We start from the raw sequence: 24210 nt of genomic DNA, 5'->3' as shown, positions 1-24210 counted from the left end.
AGCGTAAAAATAAAAATTACTTAAAATACGTTTTGCGTTGTTTTTCGATTCCCGTAATTTAAAAACATTACCAGCATTTACTTATATTTCTGTGATCGAGTCTTATGACAAAGTTTTTTGATATTTATTATTGCATAAGTATATTTTTCATTCTGACATAATATCTATATTTTGTGTAATATAAATAATAACAGTTAAATCTAAATTATCATATACTATATATTCTATACGAATATTTTGAACTACTATCTACTTACGGAACCCTTCATTGATTTTCCACTTTCTGCATTTGAAATGATTTCTTAGTTTCTTATTAATATTTTTTTCCTGATTAACTCATTTATATCTATTAAAAATTATCGCTCTTAATTTAGTTTGATAAGTTAATCTACAAAGAAAAAAATTGACCAAGCATACAAACGATTATCTGTAAATAATAATAATTGTTTATAAATTTTATATAAACGATAAAAATGACGATAATTTTTTATCAAATGTTAGATTATAGAATTTTTTAAGTCTGGATTTCTCAGATAATAGATTTGCAAGATAGTTGAGAGTGAGATCGATGCAGAAGAGGCACCAGAGATTCCGCACGATTCTACGGTCCTGATATCGCTTTAAAAGCCCTCCCCACTGCTAAAGCCGCCCCACCATTGGCCCGTACCTCAGCTCTCGCCCCTCAGCAACGGCTTGACTGCCCAGCCAGCCAGCCAGCCAGTCGAAATCAGCTGACGACTATTACTGCGGGCAGTTGCTACCACGGCTCCTCAAACGCAACACTGTTCAGGCGAGTGGATCCTTTTCTCTTCATACTACACTTCTTCTTCCTTCTTCTTTCTTTCTCTATACAACACAAACTTGTTTCTCTTTACGCGTATTACAACTGTATCTGTCCGGTGTCGTTGAGGGGTCAACGATACCCCATGGCATCTCGCGCAACCCGATATACGCGACAACAATCGTCATTTGTTATAGTCGAAGATAAAACATTGCTCGGACGCCGCTAGACTTCTCTTTACACGGCTTGTCTGTTTGTTCGTTTATTCGTTCCTTTTCGCTTGATCTCTAAGTTTACGGTGTGTATACCGTGAGTGAGTGCAACGAAGGGGAAACGGTAACGAAGCAAGAAATAGAGTGAGAGGGATAGAGAGTGAGAGAGAGATAGAAAGAAATGAAGGAACATCGAGTGTGTAACGAAACGGGACGAAAAGAGGGATATTCGTTCGTGGGAGAAGGGACGATTCACTACTCTGCCAGAAGTACGAATGCGTGTGCGTGAGTGGTGTCGTCTCGCTGTGAATATGTATGTGTGTAGGTTTTCCGTTTAATTACTTTATTATTACATCGAAAGAAAATTACTCGAATCTGCACTGTCCACTTGTTTCCTATTACTCTCAAGGGAGCGGGAAAACGAGAGAAAATGGAGATGAGAGAAAGAAAAAACAAGAAAGCCTGAATTCGAGATCAAGGTCGTTGTCACAGAGGTAGTTCGACGCGCGTCTCCTTTGTATGTGTGTATGTATGCACGTATACGTGTCTCTCAATGCAGGTATGCGTCTATGAGCGTGTATACACGGAAACATCGCTTTTTCGGAGAATACTATACACGTAATCGGTCGGTGCCAAAGCGGTGGTGCGCGCTGTGACGTAGGGGATCAATTTTACCGACCGAGCAGCCACGAGCGCGTATAGAGGCGCGAGAGTTCGTGAAAGTGATTAGAAGAAGACAGAGAGCGGCCTTGTAACGCGGTCAGGATCGAAGTGCGAAGATGTAGAGCCGTGGTTTCGTGTGCGTCACGGCGATAGAGCACGAAAAGAGGAGGAAGGATGGGCGGCGAATGGGACTGAAAGACGCGGATATATTATGTACGTATAGTAGTCAGGAGAATTCGATCGAAACAATGCAGTGACAGCGAAATACACTTAGTAACCGACCGCTTGATCGACGCACGATTGTTAGGAAGTGCAAGGACAACCGAGACCAGTGGTTGTCACCGATGCCACGTTCATCTCTTTTTTTTCTTCCTCTTCTCTTCACTATAAGAACAACTAATTCTTTAGATGACCAGTTCTTGAATTCAGATTGTGTAACGTTCGCGAACGCGTGATCCAAGTTAATGTCTCTATTTTCGTACCGATACGTATCATCTTGCGAATCGAAACATAGACACGAAAAAACGACACCCAAACAGTTTCTTCCTTTCTGGCTTCTTCGATAGTTCTGGCGCGCGCAATTCCTCGAACGAGTTTGTTTACTTGGATGGCTAGGAAGTTCTGACGAGTGGGATTGCTGGCTAGAGAGATATGAGGAGGAGGAACATCACACTTATTCATTCTCTCGTTCTGCATTCAAACTGTTTGTCACTTTTTGTTGGCTGTCTTTATTTCACGATCGTTGTATTGACGACATCGTGACTAGCTCGGTAAGAATATCGCTTAATGGGAATGCCGTTTCGGTATAGAATTTTCGAGCTCTGATCTTGGCTATGATTGACGGATCAAGATAGATTCGCGGTTTACATTAATATTAGAATAGTGGAAGATAGTTATGAGATTGATATTTAATGGTAAGTTATGCGTTTCATGGATAAAATTTTATTTTTTGTTTCTTTTATATGATTTAAGTTTTAATTAATATGAATGATGAATCATATTATAATATTTTGGATCAACAAGAAATTCAAAATTACTAATATTTATCTTTGACATTTTATAAGTTATATAGTAGATGTTACAGCACTTGAATTACTAAACCATTTCCAAAATTAGAAACTTCGAGTAAACTGTGTATTTTACGTAATAGAAATCCTTGATATTGTCTAAATCGTTATTAAATTTAAACGATAGGTTATTTTTGACCTCCATTGAAATGAAGTTCATGACGAAGGCTTGATCGAAAATTCTCAAACTGTTTCTATTTCAAATTTCACGCCATTTTAAATTTCTTTCGACAATTCTTAATTTCTTTAATAAATTATCCAATAATTCTTCTGTTTTGACTAATCGATCGGGCAGTATTATTAGAAAGCTCGCAAATTCTGTTAAAGATTTCATAATCGACAAGTTTCCATTGGTTTTACGCTTTAGAGGATTGTTTGTTGTTCAATCTTCTAATCCTCTTACTAAAGTCTTCTTATTGTCTTTGTCCTGAACCTTTGTCGTGTGGAGATGATTCTTCAGAATATGTACACTTTTTTTAAATCTCTTTTCAAGTTTCTACATCTAATTTAACAATTACAGAATAATAATTTCCTCTCGGTTAAAGTCTAATTTCTCAATCTGATCAAAAATCTGTTTGGTTTAGTTTAATCTCTTATATTGGGATACAATACATATTTTTTTTCGTTCCAGCGGTTATGTTGCTCATTGGAACACATTGACCCCGTTTAATCGGCAATTTCATCGACAGATGCCAACAAGCTTGCTGGTTGTTATGCAAACTAAACTTGTTACATAATTTTTCGAGATAGAAACGGAAATGTTTTTTTTGGCGGACGCCGTCAGTATAATCGACCGAGTTCATTGAAAATTTCTTGGAAAGCGAGAGATGGATTCGATGCAAGAGGCCGTGATACAACGATCTTCCGTTATTAGAGAAGGTCTTTGCGCGATGATGATCGAAAGGGGAAGCGGGAGAGGAAAGAGGAGTTTCCACGATGAGCCAGAATCGTAAATTATGACGATTGTCTGGGTACCGTTAGAGTTGAATCGGTGATTAGTAGGCTCCACTCCCTATCCAAGAGTTTAGGCGATAATCTGAAACGTTTATTAGCACGGTTAAACATACGTTTCAGCGGGTCATTGAATTATTATTGTTGATTTCCTCAAGTGTTGTTCCTTAGGGCAGGTGTTACGAGTATGTTTTTTTATGTGTTTTAGATTTTTAAAAGTCGGGGAAAAATAATAAAATCAAAGTATTTAAGAGCGATAAAAATTTTAAACGAGCCAAAAAAGCCATAACTTGCATTATTTAAATTTGGATGGATTCAATTCATTGAAACTTTGTTCAAATTTTGATATTGATATTATCTTCTCATCAATTGCATCGGAATTGAATTGGTAATTAGGTCAGTCTCAATAGAATTTAAGCTTTGGTTCAATGAAAGACTTTAACCTATTATCTTCATTGACTTGTCTTTATTAAGGATTCATAGATCATCTCTATGAAGCTCTAAAACAGTTTTTTTCTTTCTAATTTAATTAGAGCTTGTTTAATTATTAATTAAAGATCTCGAGGTAAAAATAATTTAAAAAGTGTGAAAAAGAAATAATATAAATTTATCTACTTAGAAATTAAAATTTAACTATGTAACTTTTTTTTATCAATGAATCCCAAATGAAAAGAAAACAAAAACAATGTTCGAATTCATTGGCAAGAAGAGTTTTTCGATTGCCTTAAAAATCGTATTTAATCGTTTCTTGAATCACCAGTTCCACAATGAGTCACTGCATTTTGCGCTGCAACTCTAAACTCTACGAGCAACGATAATACACGAGCCGCGTTTTTACTACGACTGTAACAATTTATAATTAGTGGAAATATTTATTGTCATGATCTAACAATGATTCGTATTATGTACTTATGAGAAAAAAAAAAAAAACAATTATTTTAACGATAAACGGGGAAGAAAAGAAAAATAATGTTATGCAATTCCTGGCACGTTGTGCGTGTCTTCATTTACATATAATTATATAAAATTATACCAGATAATATTCTTCTCTTTTTGTTTTTTTTTAATAGATAATATTTTTCCTGTTAAATTCAAATTTTATCTTCAATGTCACTTCCCATCTTGGTATGCAAATAATAATGTCCATTTAATGCAAATTTTGTTTTCGCCAATTATCATATACCACGTGTCCACAATTGTATTAATAAGTGAGAGAGAACGAAAAGAAGCTTTTTAAGCTTAATAAACGTTTCTCCTCTCTTCGAGGCGATCTTTAACTTGGTTTGATTTTACCGATTTTTATCTCGCCACGGTGATGTGGATTTATTGACACGATTCATCAAGCCAATTAGCAACTTCCTTACTGGTACCAAGATTTTCGTGTTTAAATTACACAGCCATTTCAAGATCTTATCGTGCCACAAACAAATCGTTCGCTGATTTGATTCGAGCCTGTTGAATTATTAACGAAAATGATTACGAACACGATGTTGGACACGAGCACTTATGTAGCTCGTAATGGTACTCGTGGATGTGATATTCCTGGCACTAGATTCTGACTCTGCTTAACATGTGCAAGCAATCTTACGATATCGAGTCATTTGTGTCATTTTATGATTCCAGATTGATTGCAAAGCAGAATTTCTCTTCCCATGGAAATCGAGAATGATTTAATTTCGCACGATTTGAAAAACAAGGTTCTCAATTATTGGAAATTTGTTGTGTCGATGAGACAGGATTAAGCTTAATTTCTAAAGAAAGAAGTCTATTGTCGACAATGAGATTAGGCATTAAGAACGAGTCTTTGTCGAAGAAGTATGAATAAGAAAATTTAAGGGTTCTTTGTTCCATCGGCAAGAGGGTTGTTATTAATGTCAATAAATCCTTATTATCTTGGTTGAAATTGGCTCGAGGAATATTCTGCTTGATCTAGAGATCGAAAAATGAGAGGAGAGAAACGAAAAAAGGTAGTAGATATTCACCTTTATTAAGAAAAAGTGAGACAAACAAAAGTTAAAATTTTGGGTAGGGGGTGAATTATGAATGTGAGCCCAGAATTTTGGATATCTCGTTTCGTCGCGTAGAAATGAATATTCGTTATTTGAACTTTGATTAATGCGATTATTGATAAGGGTGTGAGGAGGTTGATCTTTGATCAAAATGTTAAAAGTCGCACGTTCGCGATACACGTGACAATTAATCTTAAACGTAATTCCAGGGAAAAAAATCTCTCTTCTCTATTTTTATTCGGTATCTGCAATCTCGGTCTGTTTATAAAAGAGTTTCCTCTCTACAATAGCGTACAATTCAATTCTATCAAATAAGGAAGTTTATTAAGTACAGGAAGAGAAATTCTTCTATTTTCTTCAACGTTATTTAGACTATTTTCACTACCACATCTCGTTGAAAAATCTTCAACTGTTATAATAAATTTAGATTATTATTATTATTATTATATATATATATACAGTATATCAGATTAACTTGTTTCGAATTGATAGAAACAATTCATAGAAACTTGTTTGAAATGAAAGAAAGTAAAGGCGGTAAAACAATTGATCGAAATCTCTATGAGTCAGATTAAAGTCAAAATTATCAATAAATCTACGCAATAATAGGGCAGATATTTTTTTTTTTTCTTCAAAATAATAATATTCCTATGTCATATATATATATATATATAACATAATACACATTGGTTGAAACGGTGTTTCGTCGTAATAATCACTGAGTTACAATTGTAGCGATGAAATCAGCGACTTTTCTGACGCAACGATAAGGCTCTACGGTAACCAGTGCGATTAGTCTGATTATGATTCACGAGAAACGCGAGCGGAGCTGGAGTTCGTTTGTTATTCGCACGATATCCAAGCAAAACAAGATAACGTGTATTTTACTCGAACGATTAATGAAAAAATGGTGGTAGGAAACAAAGAGGAAAACATAAATGAAAGAATAAATAACTATGGAAACTAACTAGCGATACATATCGTCATTCAGTTCCTCCCGATTAATTGTCAAGATACGTCCATTAAAATAAGTGTATTTCTACTAACTATGATATCAACTATATTTATTAACCGCATTATATAACTCAACTTTATATATATATATATATATATATATATATATTAACCATAGAGTTATCACAATCTGAGAAATTCGATCGAATTCCTAATTAATTAGCTCGATTATCATTGTATACGTAATCTGTCCTAGTTATTAATATACCATTACATATATATGTACATATGGTACAATTAAGAATATTGCTGTTGTTAAATAATGTAACAGCAACAGCATCAATTTCACGATATAATAGTGATTACACTAACTGTGTCAACGTTTAATACAACTCGACTAAATTAAAATTACTCCACGTTAAGTCAATCCATTTCCAAATACTAAATTATACCAACAATAATATCAAAAATATTCGATCGAGATAACCGTCAATTATATTTCCATCTGTTGTTTCCATACTTTTATCATTTTTAACTAGATAAAACTATCATCGTACTATCGTCATCCGTCCACCACTATTCACGTAGTATATCGTCGAGATATACGCGGTTTTCCATTTTGCTGTGCCATTATTAATTCAACGTATTCGTAACAGCCGTTCTTCTAATCCGATTTAACGTAATATTACAAAATAACGTGTTTCGTTAATTCGTACATTTGTGGTAATCGTGACAATGTTAAAAAAAAAAAAAAAAAAGAAAAAGAAAAGCAACGAAAAAGGCGACGTGATTCCAAGGATCATTGCCGCGAAAGCGAATCGTTGCCCATTAACATAATTACGCGGGCAGACACTTAACATAATGAAGACACAACGAGACTGACTAACAGCGGTTGTTATGTATATAAAGTGCACGCGTGTTGCGTCGAAGCGTGGCATAACCGATGATGGCAGACACGCGGAAAGTCGATGCACGCGTTTATATTTACTGCTTCGTGAAAAAGAGAACTCGTGTCGCGCCCGTATTGCTATGCGATTCGCGTTCTCTCTCTCTCTCTCTCTCCTCCTCTTCCCCCTCCTTCTCCTTCCCCCACCCGAGAACGAGAATTCGTCGCGAATCACGGTCGGAAATCGATCCGATCCCTGATTCCATCAGGTATGTGCACCAGGTGTGCGTATGCGTGCGTCACGTGTCGAGTATTTGGCGAAATTGGTATTGGAGAAGATCGAGTTTGGTCCGCGTGCAAGAAGCATATATTCTATCGGTATTTCTTTTACGACAATCTTGCAGCGTATAATTCGAGAACGTGCGGTTACGTGCTTTGCCTATCTGCACGGTCCGAGTCGAGGGTTAGATCATTAATTGGGAAACGGAGGAATATTTCGTTTCGCATCGTTGTTTAGGAATTTTAATGGGATTATTGATTGAGTCGAAGAATGAAAAATGATTCGAAGGTTAATACTCCGCGTAATAATCCGAACGTAACTCTAACGTAACGTTGAATATTTTCCTCTTCTTTTTCTTCTTCTTTCTTTTCTTGGCTTACCGCTTTTTGCGCAACACAGTGATTTTACAATTTCCATATGCGATATCTCTCTTGAACAACTTTTTTTCCGTAGAATTACACGATTTCATCTTTTCTTAGAGTTAAGATGAAATATGTATATTTTATATTTTATAAAAAAAAAGATGACTCTTGAACAAAATATTCGCGTCGCATGGAAATAAGCGTATTTCCACTTTCGTTTCATCAATTTCGTCCTCTTTTTCCCTCCTTCCCCTCTACTTATTCTTTACTTGTTCAGCAACAAGAAAACTCTAACCGTATGCGATTTATTTTCAATTTATTGTTCTCTTCCTATTTTTCTCTTTCCCTCCCTCTTCATACATTTCACATCAAAGTTCAGACTATCGAACACGTAGCATCACAGATTCCGTTATCTGGTGAAATTAGCAAAACAGATGTTTAACCGCGATAATGAGCAAGCACGCGTTTACAGATCGCGTTTTCTCTGGTCCATGAATCATTTGAGCGTGGCGAGTGGACACGAACGTAGTTTCCTCCACGAGTTTCGCGTGGAATGTTATCGAATCTTTTTTTTTTTTTTTTTTAGCGTTATCATCAGTTGATAAACAAATAATCGTGGCGCGAGTATTTTAATTATTTCCTTCCGTTTGTTTGTTTGTTTGTTCTTTTTTTTTTTTTTTTTTTCGTTTCATTTACTCGTCGAGTCCAAATTACGTAGTATTTTGTCGCAGCGACGATCGGTCGTCCAATCGTTTTCAAAGATCGCACACACGAGATCTGGACGCACAATAGGAAGAACAAAAGATTTTTTCTTTTTTTTTTTTTTTCTTTTTCGTTACACGAGGTGACTGAACCGGATAGCAAAGTTGTGTTTGGTTTTTTGTGTATGCAGTAGAGCCTTATCTGATGCTTTGTACACGTGGGTAATTATCGTTGGACTTTTGGTTGCACTTTGTCTAGTTTGTCATTCGAGCGAACGAGCGGCAAATCGGTTTGCGCAATAAGACGATCTGCGTTGGAAGAAAAACAGCTCTAGTTGTGAATAGCCCTTTGCGAATGAAAGAGCTTTTTTGTGTCGTGTTGTGTTGTGAGTAATAGATTTATTATTTAACATTTTATTTTTTGAACGGTTTGGAGATTTCGTATAAATTTTTTTTTTTTACAACAAAATTGATTCTCGAACCAATTCTCTTTGAGTGTGTATATGTAAATGTTTTTTTTTTCATAACTATTATTAAAATTATCGGTTTATTACGAAATTGTAAAAGAAATAATTAACATGTTTATAATTATTATAATAGTTTTAGCTTATATTATGTTTTATCTTAATTAATGTCACTTTAAATGCAATGGAGCGAAGGCTACGAACAACACAAGCGTTTAACTTGTAATACGTAACGATTATTAAAAAAAAAAATAGTTTGTTTGCGAACAGACGCACTATTTATTCGCTTATGTCGATACTTTATACCTTGGTAGTATGAATACATTCAAATGCACAATGCAAGTGTTATATTTCCATTAAAAAAAAAAAAAAAAAAAAAAAAAAAAAAAAAAAAANAAAAAAAAAAAAAAAAAAAAAAAAAAAAAAAAACTATAGAGATAAAACTATAGTTGTGAATATAGGATAATAGGTCAAATGCAATTAAAATCGTATAATTTTTAATCACTTTATGTACTCGTGATATTTATTTTTTAAATTCGAGTCAAAAAGAAAATTTGTCGATATACTTCGTTTTCTGTAAATTGTTTCTTTAAAATATTTAAAAAATTCTTTCTCGTTACAGATATTTATAAAAATATTCTATTATCGTATAATCTAACACTATCTTTACTTCTATTATATAAGTATCGTCTTGGAAAGAATTACGAAAAAATTTCCATTCAATCGTTTGCTATCAATTGCATCATTTTGTCTAATTATTCGCACACTACTAAAGTAAAAACCCCTCCTCAAAAATACTTACTAAGTATCGTCTTAGAGAGAATTACGAAAAAATCTTCCATTCAATCCTATCAGTTGCTATCAGGTTGCATCATTTTGTCTAACTACTCCACACTATTAAAATAAAAACCTCTCCTCAAAAATTCTTCTACTAAGTATCGTCTTACAAAGAATTACGAAAAAACTTCCTATCAATCATTCACTATCAGTTGCATCATTTTGTCCAACTATTCCACACACACTAAAGTAAAAACTTCTCCTCAAAAAATACTCAACTCAAAAGAAGTTTCTTCTAAACGATATTTATAAAAGTATTCCATTATTAATCGCCCAATGTATCTTCCATCTCGTTAAAGTCAACATCAATTAATATCAAAGAAGTTTTAGAAAGTTTCGAATTCACGAAAAATTTCTATTCAATGCCTGTGGAACTTACGGCTCTAACAATTCTCGAGAGGTGGGGCAAGGGAGAGGGGGGGAGCGAACGACAATTTGCCAGAGTAGAGAGAACTATTGGTGAGGCGAGTAAACAGTGTGCAACAGTGTTGACGCGAGTGGCTCGATAAATAGCGAAACGCAGGCATCGGTGTCCCATTTGCGGGGAAGCGAACCGTTCTCACGCGCGGTCCGCGTTTTTCCATTGCGCAACGGTCATAAAGGCGATTACAAGGCCTCTCGCGACACACGCTCACGATCGTCAAGAGGTATGCTATACGAAAAAAAAAAAAAAAAAAAAAAAAAGAAAAATACCTTTAAACGCATAGCCACCGGAATCGGCCGTGTTCAATTTACAGCGGTTGTGTCCACCACAGCCATTTTCTTACGTAATACCACCGTTGATCATCCTCCGTGCCGTGCACGCGCAACGATAATTATAACATGGTGACCATGGGCCCGATAGTAGCGATTCATACCTCTATGAGTCCATTGTATAAAATAAAAAAAAACCACATTTGATCTCTTTGTTTCCACGGAACGAGAATTCATCTCGGTATTTATCTGAATTTGTCGGTTGCGTTTCTTTCTTTCTCTCTCTCTCTCTCTCTCTCTCTCTCTCTCTCTCTCTCTCTCTCTCTCTCTCTCTCTTTCTCTCTGTCTGTCTGTCTCTCTCTAAGGATATGAATTTGGGAATAAAACTATCGAGAGTTGTTTTTCGTCAACGGATATCGAATTGAGAAACGAGAATTACAATATTGGACAGTTCAATTAACGTAGTGGAAATTAGTGAAAAATAATTCTCGATGTAGTAGATAGTTCAAAGACGAGTTTTACTTTCGGATTTGTAACCCGAAGGTGTCGGTTATACGAGTATCTAAAAATATCTGGGATTTTTGGGTCGGGTCGGTTTTTCCAAGATTTCCAGAACCCCTAATCGTATTTCGGGATTAATTTTGTTGAAAGATCGAGGGACGAAACTCGTCCCGAAACAACGAGGTCCCGAAAATCTTGGAAAAGATATTTATCTTAGAGGGGAAAGATACTTTCGAAGTATCCGACCCGAGCCGAGGATATATACATATATATATACACGCGACGAAAATTTTCGGCTTCTTTAAATATCGACACGAGAGCGAAATACACTCAAAATATCGTGTTTCTAAAACGTGTTATTCCACGTGAATTGTGAAAAGTAAGTTTCCTCTAGAAAAACGAATTATTAAAACCTAAGCGACAACCTTGCAACGAATAAATGAATAATAAGTAAAAAATTTCATTCGTTATTCATAATTTCGAATAAAGCGGCTGAATAACAGCGGCTGCACGCCATACGAGCCAACAGTTTAACATCCGCCTCATTTGCATCACTTAATGGCTTCTCGTCAATTTCTCGGAACGCAAACGCATCTCTCATCCCTTCCCTGACTACTAAAACCGCTAAAACCACGAATTTCATCAAGGCGTTACACGCCATTGAATCCTCCCCTCCCCCTCCCCCTTTATAATCATCCAAAACGAAACTGGTCCCTGGAGGGGGAGGGGGAGGGGGAGGGGGGGCATCTATGCGCATGAAACGTTTTCACCAAGAACGATTCGTATTCGTTCGGATTACAGGGGCTGAAGAGCAAGAAGGTCAGGATGCTGAGCAGCTTGGCAAACTACTTACTCGGAGGTAATATCTCCGGCGCGCAAGATTCACGGGAAAGGTCCAATAACGAAAGCCCGGAGTCCCTTCCAGTAATAGCGAGGCTCAGTCAGGTGGAGGTTGAGGGCGAAGACTGGATCCTCATTGACCGTGCTGGTACGTTTCAGACCTCGATGAATCGGCCTTTTTTTCCCCCCCTCTGGAAAAGGACCGTGCATCTGGGAGAAAGACTGGAGAATGTATATATATATATATATATATATATATATATATATACATTCCCCAGTCTTTATACACACACATATATATGTATATATATATATATATATGTATGTATGTGTGTGTGTGTGTGTGTGTGTGTGTACATACGCACAGAGGTACATTTAGAGAACTAGAGTGGCATCTCACGCCAGAGTGACGCCCGCTTTCTGTGTCCCCTTTGGAGGAGGGGGGGAGGGGGGGAGGGTGTAAAACGAGACGCGTCTTTGGACCATGGGACGATGAATAACGCGATTACTCCTATGGCGAGGAATAACGAGAGCCTTTTTGGTCGATTGTTTTCTTTCGTGGGGTGGGAAATGTTCGGGGTGATGGATGTTCGCTGGGTACATTAGTCTTGTATTTACGTTGGGGGGGGACTATGGTATGGAGAAAACCGTCACGTATCGATACATTGTTATTTCTTTTTCTTTTTAAATATTTCTGCGATATTTCGGAGTTCGCGTACACGATTTTTGATCTCTTAGATCACATATATATATATATATATATATATATGTATAAAATAAGTATCATTAGTCATATATATATATATAGACTGTATAGACATATATAGATATATAAATATATAATGATACTTATTTTTTTTTGAGAATAGTTGATAAATAATAGCGGTAATAAATCTAAAAAGAGAAAAAAAATTTTAAATATTTTCAAAACGTGTTATTCGTTTACGAATTTTCACCGATATTTCAAAAGTAATTGCGCGATAAGTTTCGTGGCGATAAGAAAGTTTCGATTTCCTTATTATTTTGAATATTGCTCGATCATCGGTTACGTAAAAGCGGGCGTGACAAAATTGCATTTATAAATTGCATTGCATGGATGAATAACCCCTTGTTAGAGGATCGGGACTGAGATCGGGGGGCGATGTTGAATTCCGCAGTTGAGGGCGCGACGGCGCTGGAGGAGTCGTGGTATGTAACGCCACCCGCATGTTTCACACGGGCGGGCCCCGTGAACGTAGAAACATCACCGCTAGAGGACCTGCTGATAGAGCATCCCAGTATGTCCGTGTACCGAGCCACAGCGTCTCCGGTCGCCCCCGAAACCCCACCGCCCACGCCTGACGCGTCGGAAGACGCCGTCGAGGAGGACGTTCTGCCCGACCTGGTCTCCAGCGCCCCGGACACGGCGGCGGCAGCAGCAGCAGCTTCGCCGGAACGTAGCCCCAGGAGAAGCGAGGACGAGCGACAAGCAACCCGTAGAAGACCAGCCATCCACGATGGAAGACCTGCCGTTGATCGCGCCCGAACCGAGAAGAGGATAGCTCAGCTTCGGTCGGCTTCGCAGAAGGTGAGGGATCTTTCTCTTTCGTATTTTTTAATTTAAACTAATAATTACAGTTAAACCATCCGGTCGGGATCACGCTGCGATGAAATGCTGCGTGACTCTGTCTCCTCCTCCTCCTCTCTGTCGTCAGCTTGTTCTCCGAGTATCTGCGTGTAGTTAAAAATAGAACAGCGGTGATATTCAGAAACAAGGAGAAAAGTGTAGAAAATTGTAGAGGATTTTAACGGAACGGAATATATATGTAGAGTATGATAGGAATGAAAAATGAAGGAAAAAAAAAAAGGAGAGGAGAAGTTTTCAGAGGAATTATTGTATATATATATATATATATATATATATATATATATATATATATTTGTTATATAGTTGTTTAAAGAGGGTAATCTCGATTGAATTGTAAATTGAAATTATGCGCAGGTTTTCGAGAAGAGGTCTACCCAAGCGTTGAAGAGAGGCCGTCTGGAGAGGAGTAACAAACTGAGAGAGGTGTTCAGTGTAAAAGGCAAGCGGCCACGCCGCCAGGACCGCTTGCGTATCCAGAACAGTGGCGCAAACAACAACCGGAAATGCTAGTCATTCGATCTCAGACCAAGGTGTACTCAAATACTTTCTTCCTGAAAAACGCGATTTCTGGAAGCGTTTAACTCATTCAACAGTTCAGGCGACTGAGATTTAAGTGTTCATCGACTTACTTTCAGCCTACTACATTCTACAGCATATTACAATTATGCCTAATGTATAAACTGAACGATAAACAAAAAGACGAATTAGATAGCAAGAGGAAAGGTCAAGTCGATAAAAAAGAATATATGAATGGAACAAAAGCATACAAATATTAATTCAAAAAAAGAAGGAAAGAAGAAAAAATAAATCACGTGGAGAAGCCATAGAGATCTGCTCTTATATACGCTCCCTCCCTTATCGTGTATTTTATATATTGCTTCTATATTGCTTCTTCGCGTACAAAATGCTCGAGAATTGTTTTTCTCGAGATTATTATACGAAGAAAGCGAACAATAGAGTGAAACAAGAAGAGAAAGAAAAAAACAATCGTTTCTTTACGAACTTGATACGAACTTGATGTCTTCTGCTAATCGAGAAGAAACGTCGTCTGAGGAAAGAAAATGAGGGGGCAAAAAAAAAAAAAAAAAAAAAAAAAAAAAAAAAAAAAAAAAAANAGAAAAAAAGAAAAAAAAATATATGTAAAAAAAGGAAGAAAGTATTTGAAACGTAGCCGATTGGTCCACGGTGAGAGAGTCTCGTTGTAGAATATCTCGTGTATAATGACGCGTGTATGATACTCGGTTGGATCGTGTGTATACTTTTTAGCCTCCATTTAGTATGGGCAAATGTGTTTTTACTCGTATGTTTAACGTTTAGTTTCTATTTAAGTTGTTTACAATACCTGTCACTGATGCGCCTATGTATGTAGCAGACAGGATTTATTAACGTATAATTTTTAGCGTATAATAACCCCTCTCCCCTCCCCCTGATGACCCTCCCCCCTTTCGTTCTTTCTTCCCTTTCGAAAATCGTGCGAACGAGCCGCCATTTTTTTTTTTCTTTTACGGACCGGTCCACGTTCGATTTGCGGCGAAAGTCGGTTTCGAATGATGATGAAATGCCAGAAACACATATACTTTCGGGACCACGCTTTCTTTTTTTTTTTTTTTTTTTTTTTTTTTTTTTTCTTAAAGTTATGATTAATTCACGCTGGACACTTTCAACCGTAGACGACCCGTTTAAAAAAAAAAAGGAAAAAAAAAAAAAGATAAAATTACACAACACGACGAGATGGACGAACCACTAGCGTTAATAGGTCACGTGCGAGCTCTCTGAGTGGCTCTGAAGACAGCTGATAGTCGTAGAACGTCCATTGGCGGCGTTACTGTACCCGTCTCATGGTGTCCTTCCGTCTCAACTCTGAATATCACCGAACCATTAAGCAATAAAACGCTATCAATCGGACACTGTAAGGAGAAAAAAAGCCTATCGATGGACGTTCACAACAATAACTGTATTTATTTAGCGGCACACATGGTATGGTACTATCAACCGAATAATATCGATTAAACTTATTAAACGTAAACGTTTTAGATGACGAAAAACGATGGGAAAAAAGGAAAAAACGTGTCTTGTATGAACGAAGCGATTGAAAGCGAGAAACAACGGACAACAGTTCATCTCTCCTCCTCGATCGTTTCGACGAAAATCGTTCAACTTACGTCGCGTAAGTGTATAAGATAAGAATCCACGAAGATGAACGATCGATTCGTGAAGAGAGAAAGAGAGAGAGAGAGAGAGAGAAAGAAAGAGAGATAGAGGCAGAGTTGCTAAGATTCCAGCTGCAGAATCAATTTCCATATATATATATATATATATATACACATAAATATATATATATATATAAAACTGATGCGCGTTATAGCGCATCGACATTTCAAAGTATTCGCTTCTCGTGGATGAATGAAAACAAAAAAAAGGANAAAAAGATGAAAAAAAGAAAAAAAAAAAAGAAAGAAAACATAGTGCAAGCTGCTCTGCTGGCCAAATCGAGGCGGGGGAAATTTTTCATTCACACACTCGATTGGTCGTCCACTCGAGCCTCAAATTGTTGAAGATACTTGTACCTGGATGACTGATAATATAGAAAGAAATTTTTAAATCGACAGTTTTCGAACTCCTCAGACTGCTCAGGGTAGACTGTTGACCTAGAAAAAAGAAAAAAAAAAAAAAAAAAGAAAAAAGAAAAAAAAAAAGGAACAAAGAATATTCAATTTGCGTTTTTAACATGGAAGCAGATTTAAACAGAGACAGAATAAACAGTCTGCATCTTCGATGGTCGGCTATATCACGTTGACGAGATTGAACCAGAGTTCACGTACAAGTGTCCTTAAGGCCGGATAGGTGGAGCAGCTCGAGAAGGGATTGGTGTCGCCCGAATTGGACACTATATATAAATTCAGATCCGCGTCTTTGTGGACGTACAGCAAGCGTGTTCGTCAGGTATTGGCGCGAAATTGTGCAATACCGTTCCCTATCGTGATAATTAATTAACCCCCAACCCCCTCAGATGATTTCTTCTATGAAGAAACAGGCGACACCGCGTTCAACCACCGCCAGCAATTCGTTTTGGATGAAGGGATAAATTCAGAAATCGTTGCTAGCCAATCTAGGCCAGGATATCCACTGCCTGGAATAGTTTCTTTGAGAGCTGCTCCACCTGGGTCCCTGAAGCTGGATATCGTCCAACAAAACTAGTAGCAATAGAACTCGTCCAATCAAACTATTGGATGATAGTTGACAGACAGCTGTGATTCAAACTGAATTCGACTTCGGACGACCCTCTCCTCCGCAAGGAGAATAGCTAAATCGTGTTTCAAGCAAGGAAACTTTTCTCCTCTGTGGTCCTAAATTCGGGGAATTTTTCTATTAAAAAAAGAAAAAGAAAAAAAAAAGAAGAAGAGGAAGAAGAAGAAGAAAAAAGTTAAAAAAAGGAAAAAAACAAGAAAAAGAAAAAAAAAGAGAAAAAAAAAATTTGGAAGGAATTTCGGTTATTCTCGATCCTTCCCTCCGAGATTCTCGTCCTGTTAGCCAACTCTCGATAGTACTTAACGCATCCCAACGTGATCTGGAATAACCTAGGTTCCATCTTTCCAAGATCTTCGTTCCAACCAACTTTTTGGCATTTCGAGGAAAACGAAATTGATCGCGAGGACCGCAAAGGAAGCAACTCGTTGAGAATCAGTCCGGTTTTAAATAATAGCGATTCTGTAAATAATAATAAAAAAAAAAAAAAAGTATATATAAAAGAAAAAAACGAGTGTTGTAAATGATTAAAAGAATAAAAAAAAAAAAAAAAAAAGAAAGAAAGAAAGAAAAAAAAAGAGCTACGTTCCCGTCGGATTGCTTGTTGCAAAGCTGCATAAGTAGTCCGAACACACTTTATAGAGTTCGAAGAAATGAGAGATTGCGAAGGCGTGTACTGGCTTAGAGACATTGTTTACAGACGTGTCCGTGTATAAAAATTTTTGTGGATCCTTTTTTCCCCGTGAAACGTGTTGTATATTACGCTCATAAGACATAGGGTGAAAATGAATTTTTATTGGTGACTAAAGAGATCACAATTCTACAAACTTGACCGATCGTATATATGTATGTATAACAACACTTTAGACAGATTTTTATGCGTGTTCATAATATATTTTATATACGGATAAATGTTTCTGCGGGCAATCTTTCTAAGTATGGATGTCTCTGCACACGTCTTGAGGGGTGTTCCTTGCTCTCGTGAAGCGCGGTTAATTCATGTACACGTATTGTATAACGTCTACCTTTCTCTCGTAAGGAGCAGTGTTCATCATCCTGAACCTATTATTGCTGTGTAATAATTATATTAGAGAAGAAAAAAAAAAAAAAAGAAAATGAAAAAAAAAANAAAAAAAAAAAAAAAAAAAAAAAGAAATAAAACAAAGAATATAAAGGAGGATAAATACGAGGTAAATGATGATTAAATGATGCGGCGAATCGAGTTGATACATTTATGATCCGGACACCTTTTGTTGCGTATTTGTTTGAAACTTTCGTTGTAAAATGATTGACTTGTATTATTTGAATGTATGCTCGTACACCTTGACTCTATAACTGATGATTAATAAAATATTTTATGTCACTAATTTTTGTGCAATCACAATCTTCTCTGTCTTATATATTTTTTAATTCTTATTTCGTTTATTTATTACAATAATATAAGTTTTCTGAAAAGAAAAAAATGCAAACAACATGTTATAATTTTTTTTCTTAAATGGATCAGACAGTATTTCATATACCAATGATAGGACGCAAACAGGTATATTTGGGTGATAAAAAAAGAAGGTACCTATTTTTAGAAAAAGAAAAAAAAAAAATTATCTCTTACTAACTATTCCGATTATTTCTTAGAATTTCATCGTAAGAGTACGTATCTCTTTACAAAATAATATTTCTATTTTTCTCTCAAGATTACTCTAATTATACTCTTCCTAATTCCCTAACAACTATCGACTGTCACTTCGTTTCTATTGTCGTAAAGAAAATTCATCCAGGATAAACTGAACAAAATTTCCAATAGAGGGGGAAACAATCTATCGTTTTATATTTGCAGAATTTTTCCAAAAAAAATTCATTAGCAAAGTCGAAAATTGGGATAAAAAAAAATGTTCAATCGTCATCGATTCTTAATTGGTCAGGTAACCGCTTAGATCCTCGTCAGATCGTTTGAAATCGGCGATGTAACTGCAACTGTGCACGGAATGAGGTGTTTTATCTTTCGGGCTCAAAATCGAGCGCAGAGTCCCGTCGTAGTTCAGGTTCAAAGACATCTCTCTCCTGAGCTCTGTGCAACGACCGACCTCGTAGTCCATGTCGATCTCTCTACCTTTTCGATTTTTCGTGAATAACAGTTCTAGGCTATAAATGACGCTGACCAATTCCTCCTCCAACTGAGGATCGCAGGAAAAGGAGACCATACCTGGCTCGCAACCGGGAGCACCTATTGAATTTATGAATAAATTATATATCGATGCTTCGTGTCTCGAATCGATAATACATATATATATATATATATGTATGTATGTTGAATTCAAATGAAATTTTATTCTTGATTTTTTTCAATTAAGGGATAGAACAACGTGGAATATTAATTTATTTTAAAATGATTTAAATCCGTAATTTGTAATCAATAATCGTATAATTTTTGCTTGTAAATAACCTTGAGTGTCCTGCACAGTCTCCCAGCGAACCAAAGCCTCTTGCAAAGGTTTATAAAGCTGTCTTCTGTTAGGACAACACCAGTTGGCCACTTTGGCGTCCAATTGTACTCTGTCTTCGGTGCCTAGCTGACTCCAACTTAGAAACAGCTGCTTCAGTCGCGGCACTATCATAGAATCCCATCATAAATACGTATCTATGGCCAGTTTACAGTCGTCAGTTATAGATATAAAATTAATACAATTAATAATCGATATTGGAATTATGAAAACCTTTGATGGAAACTCTTTATTTACAGAACTCCATTTATGTTTTTTTCTTTTTTTCTTTTTACATATATATATATATATATATATATATGTCGATGGATATTCCAAAAATATTTCAAAGTTTTATTCAAAATTTTTATGTTTGTATGCTTTATAAAATAATGCTGTAAAAATTAAAAATTAAAATAAAAAAAGAAAAAGTTTTATATTTGATCTGTATATAAATGGGGCACTGTAATTTTAAATTTGTCAATTTTTTCCTTTCTGGACATAAGAACGAAAGAAAAAAAAGAATTTTGAAAGTTGAACAAACCTTCGGGTATCAGAACGAATATCGTGTCGCATATCTGCTCGAAGACAGACTCTTCCATCGATTCATCGGCGTCGTTCTCGTGGTTGATGGTGATCGTGGATTTAGATTGCATCGCGCATTTTCAACCCCGAGGGAATTCCTGTCATTTTGCCCACGATACGCGAGTGAAACGAGAAAAAACAAAATGTTGTCACATTCGTGAATAACTTCATGGAAAAAAACTTGCTACGATCGTTATCTTTACGCATTATTAATTACGTATGTACTTTTATTATGTTTAACGAAGTAAGAAATAATATAAAATAATTAAATTAATGTAATATTAATAACAATGTTAATGATAATAAATAGAAAAACTTAAATTTATACATATATTGTTAGGATTATTTTATTATATATTATAATATCGTTTAAATACATAGAGGATTAATATATTCGTAGTCATCTTTGATCGATTCTAGAAAACAAACACAAAAATTAATATATCGATCGAGGTTTTTATTTATTAAATTTAAGTTTTTATGTTAGGAAAAGTAAGACAGAGACAAATTGAATTGGCGATGTGACAGAGATAAAAATATTTCACTTTATCTTCATCTTGCAATTTAGTATTGAATTTTTTATAACATATAACAAATATTCAAACCTCGTGGTTCGTGTCCGTACTAAATTCAAAATATTTCCCATAAAATTTTAATTCAATTTAATTTAATTAATTCTATATATTAAGAAATATCCTCTCGTTGATAAAAAATTGTTAAACGAATATCAATTTATGTTTCTTTTGCTCTTGATACAAAATTTTTCAATACGAACAATTGTTTTGACTAGAGTTGATGAATGGTTTGCAAAATTTAAATAATTCTAAAATGGAGGAGAAGGAGTATCTTAATTCCGAGTTGCGTGAAATTCTGGAACAATTCGTGAGAATTCGTGACGTGCGTCTAATTTTTTCATTCTATTCTTTTTCTTTCACCTTTAAATATTATTTGAAACCTATATTTTTCTAACTTTCTTCTATCTTACTAAAAATTAACAGACATACGTCGCGATGGAAACTTACTGTGAAGTACAACAAGAAGCATTGTCGATTGAGAAAGAGCGTTATGAGAAGATGAAAGAGAATCTAGAAAAGCTTTCGAAAACTTATTTGCTTCTCGAAAAGAGATATAAGACCACTGTTGAGAAATTGCAGAATGAAGGGAACGATCTTCGTAAAATGATCGAGGAATTGAAAAAAGATTGCGATGATCTGCGTCTCATTAATGCAGAACGTATTGCAAACGACGAGCAAAGTATATAAATAAATCTTACGTTATAAATTTTGATTAATTGGATTATTATATAACTTTTTGGCGAATATTTTTGTTTTCCATAATATATTAAAACGAATCGATAAGAAACATATCAGTTCAGAATTATTAATTTTGTTATCAGAAATTTTTTATTTATTCATATCGCTTTCTTTCTTATCGATCGATCAGTTGAATGTTTAATTTTTACGATTTACGATTTATAATAAAATACTTCGTTATTTTATGAATGCTTAAGCACATGTATATTTTTTTAAAAAAATTTATAATCAGGGGTGATAAAATTTTCTTCCTCAAAATTATTTTTAGGAAATTCTTTCTTTTAAATTAATTTTTTTAACATTGCATCGATATTACCGTTTATCGGTAATTATGTGATTATGGATTGATCATTAACTATTTATTAAGTATCGTTAATCAATTATAAAATATCTATTGTTTATTTTATATTAACTTTTTATAATTATATTATTTTCAACACAGTGCGTGGATTGCAAGACGAAGTGGAATGTTTAAAAGTGCAGTTATTAATGCAAGAAGAGAAACATAACGAGGATATTGCATTACTGAAGCAACAACACACAGATGAAATACAAAGATACAAAATGTTGCTGCAAAACGCAAAACTGGCCCCTACTTCCGTAAATAAATTTTTTGAAATTATGTAGAATGATTCAGAAAATTTGTAATTTTATTTAAAAAACAAATATATTTTCTTTTGTCTTTGATTAGAATGAACCTAAAAAAAGAGGACGGCCCAAAAATTCGGGAAAAAATAAAAAAGATACCTCGTACTTTAGGTATACTATTTTAAATTTGTTATTTTTGATTAATTTTTTGAAAATTTTATGATTTAAAAAATAATTATTATTTCAATTTTTTTATTAATTTATTTTTTTAATTTATTCAAATACTTGATATTTAATTAATTTTATATCAAAATATAAATTATAGATGGCCAGAATTGAACATAGAGAAAATAAATGATACATATATGGGTTTTGAGAAGGAAATTGTAAATAAAAATATTGAAACAAAGAAAAGGAAATTGTTCCATGAAGACAAAGATACCACAGTGGATATTGTTCAAAGTATACACAATTTATCAGTTCAAAATATAGAAGAAAACGAGATTAATACAAAATAATTATTGCGTACATTACAAATAATATAAAATATATTAATTTAATCTAAAGTTAAATTCATTTTCAATAATATTTCAGTAAATTAAACTAAATATAATTTTTGGTTCGATTCTAAGATTCTTAAACGATAAACATACTAATGTTAAACGATAAACATAAATAAATCAAGATATATCTGATAAAAAAAAAAAAATGCTTAATGTTATCTTTGACAACAAGAATATTATTAATGATTATTTACTAATTTTTCGATTCAACGAATTCCAGCTGTTCGTATAATCGATTTTTAAGTGTCCGTATGTGTTCAAATCAAGATGTGGAGGTGGAACAATTTGTACCATGTATTTTTCTTCCTCCCTCGACGGATAATGTTGTTGTAAACGATAATCCGGAATATCTGTCAACATAAAAATAAAATATAGATATAATTGTTATATCAAAAATTTAACCAATTAAAAATTACACCCACCTGATTCTATAGAATCCATTAGTGGAAAGCTAGAATCAACGCTCATCGACCTTGAAAAATTGAAAAAAAAGAAAAATCCCTTTGTTAAAAGAAACAAAAAAGAAAAAAAAAGATCAAATATTTTTTTAAAAATACCTATGGATCTCTCGTATAGGGATCGATTTGCATCTGTGCCCGTATCGCCTGTGGTCTTCCATGAATTCGCCGTGTCTCACATCTAAAAAAAAAAAAAAAAAAAAAAAAAAAAAGAAGAAACTATTGAAATCGAATATTTTAAAAATTAAATTAAGATATTCATCTTAAGAATTATCAAGCTAAATTATTTCGAAACAACGAACGATATCTCCTTCAATTATAACCGAGGAGAAAGTATTCAACAAAACTCCACACACCGTTCTCTTAATAAAACTTTCTCAAAGCTTAAAAACATTAATCTTCCGGTTACTTATCCAGAGAAAGATCGATTACGATGGAAGAAAAATTCCACTTCGTTACGTGTTCGAACGAGAGAAGATTTATTTTCCACTTTAGATCCATCCATGGTCAAACATGTTTGACCAGGTTTCAATTCCCGACGTTCTATCGAATAATCCACCTGATTAACAACCGATTATATGGAGGTCTTCGAGAATAAATCTTTTAATAGACTTAACTTTGATTCATTGACAAGAGAGGGATTCGACACCCACATACGCCTTTGTGTTTATTTTTTTTTTTTTTTATATGTGATGGCAGGGTCGCGGGATTCGGAACAAGGACATGGAAATCGTGATGACACGTGGATTTTTATTCGAACATAATTTTTTTTTAATTATTATTTTTTGAAGCATGAAAAGTTCTTCAAAAAAAGAGACCACGAAGTAATAAAATAAGTAAAAAAAAAAAAAAAAAAAAAAAAAAAATAATCGATAGTGAATATATTATAAATAGTGCATATATTATTCCATTAAAATATCATCTTTGAATTTTTTCTTTTTGATTGCTAATAATACTTTTTCAAGGAATAACTCATTATCATGTTTTCATTCAAATTTTTCATCCAAATTAAAAAAAAGTAGAAAAAGATGAAGAAAATTAAGATCAAACACAGGATTAACGAAAAATAAAAGGAAGAAGAAGAAAAAAGAATATTCTTTGATCATCTTCGCCTTAGTTTTAATTAAATCGAGGATCAAAGGCAATTTTTTC

General features: G+C 34.6%; 3 protein-coding genes across 8 annotated transcripts; 2 read left to right on the top strand and 1 right to left on the bottom strand.

The window, feature by feature from the left end:
* Positions 1–638: 638 nt before the first annotated feature.
* LOC122717127 (tumor protein p53-inducible nuclear protein 2) lies at positions 639–17630 on the top strand. 6 transcript variants are annotated; one of them, XR_006347155.1, is made up of 5 exons: positions 5603–5641; positions 12163–12349; positions 13359–13768; positions 14183–15805; positions 15863–17630. XR_006347155.1 is itself a non-coding variant. In XM_043940889.1 (4 exons), the coding sequence occupies exons 2-4, from the start codon at positions 12187–12189 to the stop codon at positions 14336–14338; spliced, it is 729 nt and encodes a 242-aa protein (XP_043796824.1). In that variant the 5' UTR covers positions 639–790; positions 12163–12186; the 3' UTR covers positions 14339–17630. The 6 variants fall into 6 exon arrangements, 5 of the variants coding, with proteins under 5 accessions (XP_043796824.1, XP_043796823.1, XP_043796825.1 ...); XM_043940889.1 differs by lacking the exon at positions 5603–5641 and adding an exon at positions 639–790 and having other exon boundaries at positions 14183–17630; XM_043940888.1 differs by lacking the exon at positions 5603–5641 and adding an exon at positions 1294–1314 and having other exon boundaries at positions 14183–17630.
* Positions 16357–20221, bottom strand: LOC122717129. Its single transcript, XM_043940894.1, has 3 exons — positions 20096–20221; positions 19515–19709; positions 16357–19295 (listed from the first exon to the last, which is right to left on the bottom strand). Exons 2-3 carry the CDS (start codon positions 19684–19686, stop codon positions 18982–18984), a joined length of 486 nt encoding a protein of 161 aa, XP_043796829.1. The 5' UTR covers positions 19687–19709; positions 20096–20221; the 3' UTR covers positions 16357–18981.
* A 743-nt stretch (positions 20222–20964) lies between these two features.
* Positions 20965–22746, top strand: LOC122717128. The gene is made up of 5 exons (XM_043940893.1): positions 20965–21033; positions 21135–21390; positions 21892–22049; positions 22141–22208; positions 22363–22746. Exons 1-5 carry the CDS (start codon positions 20965–20967, stop codon positions 22553–22555), a joined length of 744 nt encoding a protein of 247 aa, XP_043796828.1. The 3' UTR covers positions 22556–22746.
* Positions 22747–24210: the final 1464 nt, after the last annotated feature.

Source organism: Apis laboriosa, unplaced genomic scaffold (genome assembly GCF_014066325.1).
Source record: "Apis laboriosa isolate Shangri-la unplaced genomic scaffold, ASM1406632v1 scaffold4_cov146, whole genome shotgun sequence".
Taxonomy (NCBI): domain Eukaryota; kingdom Metazoa; phylum Arthropoda; class Insecta; order Hymenoptera; family Apidae; genus Apis; species Apis laboriosa.
The sequence above is the reverse complement of the archived record's forward strand: the minus strand, read 5'-3'. Positions and strand labels throughout refer to the sequence as shown.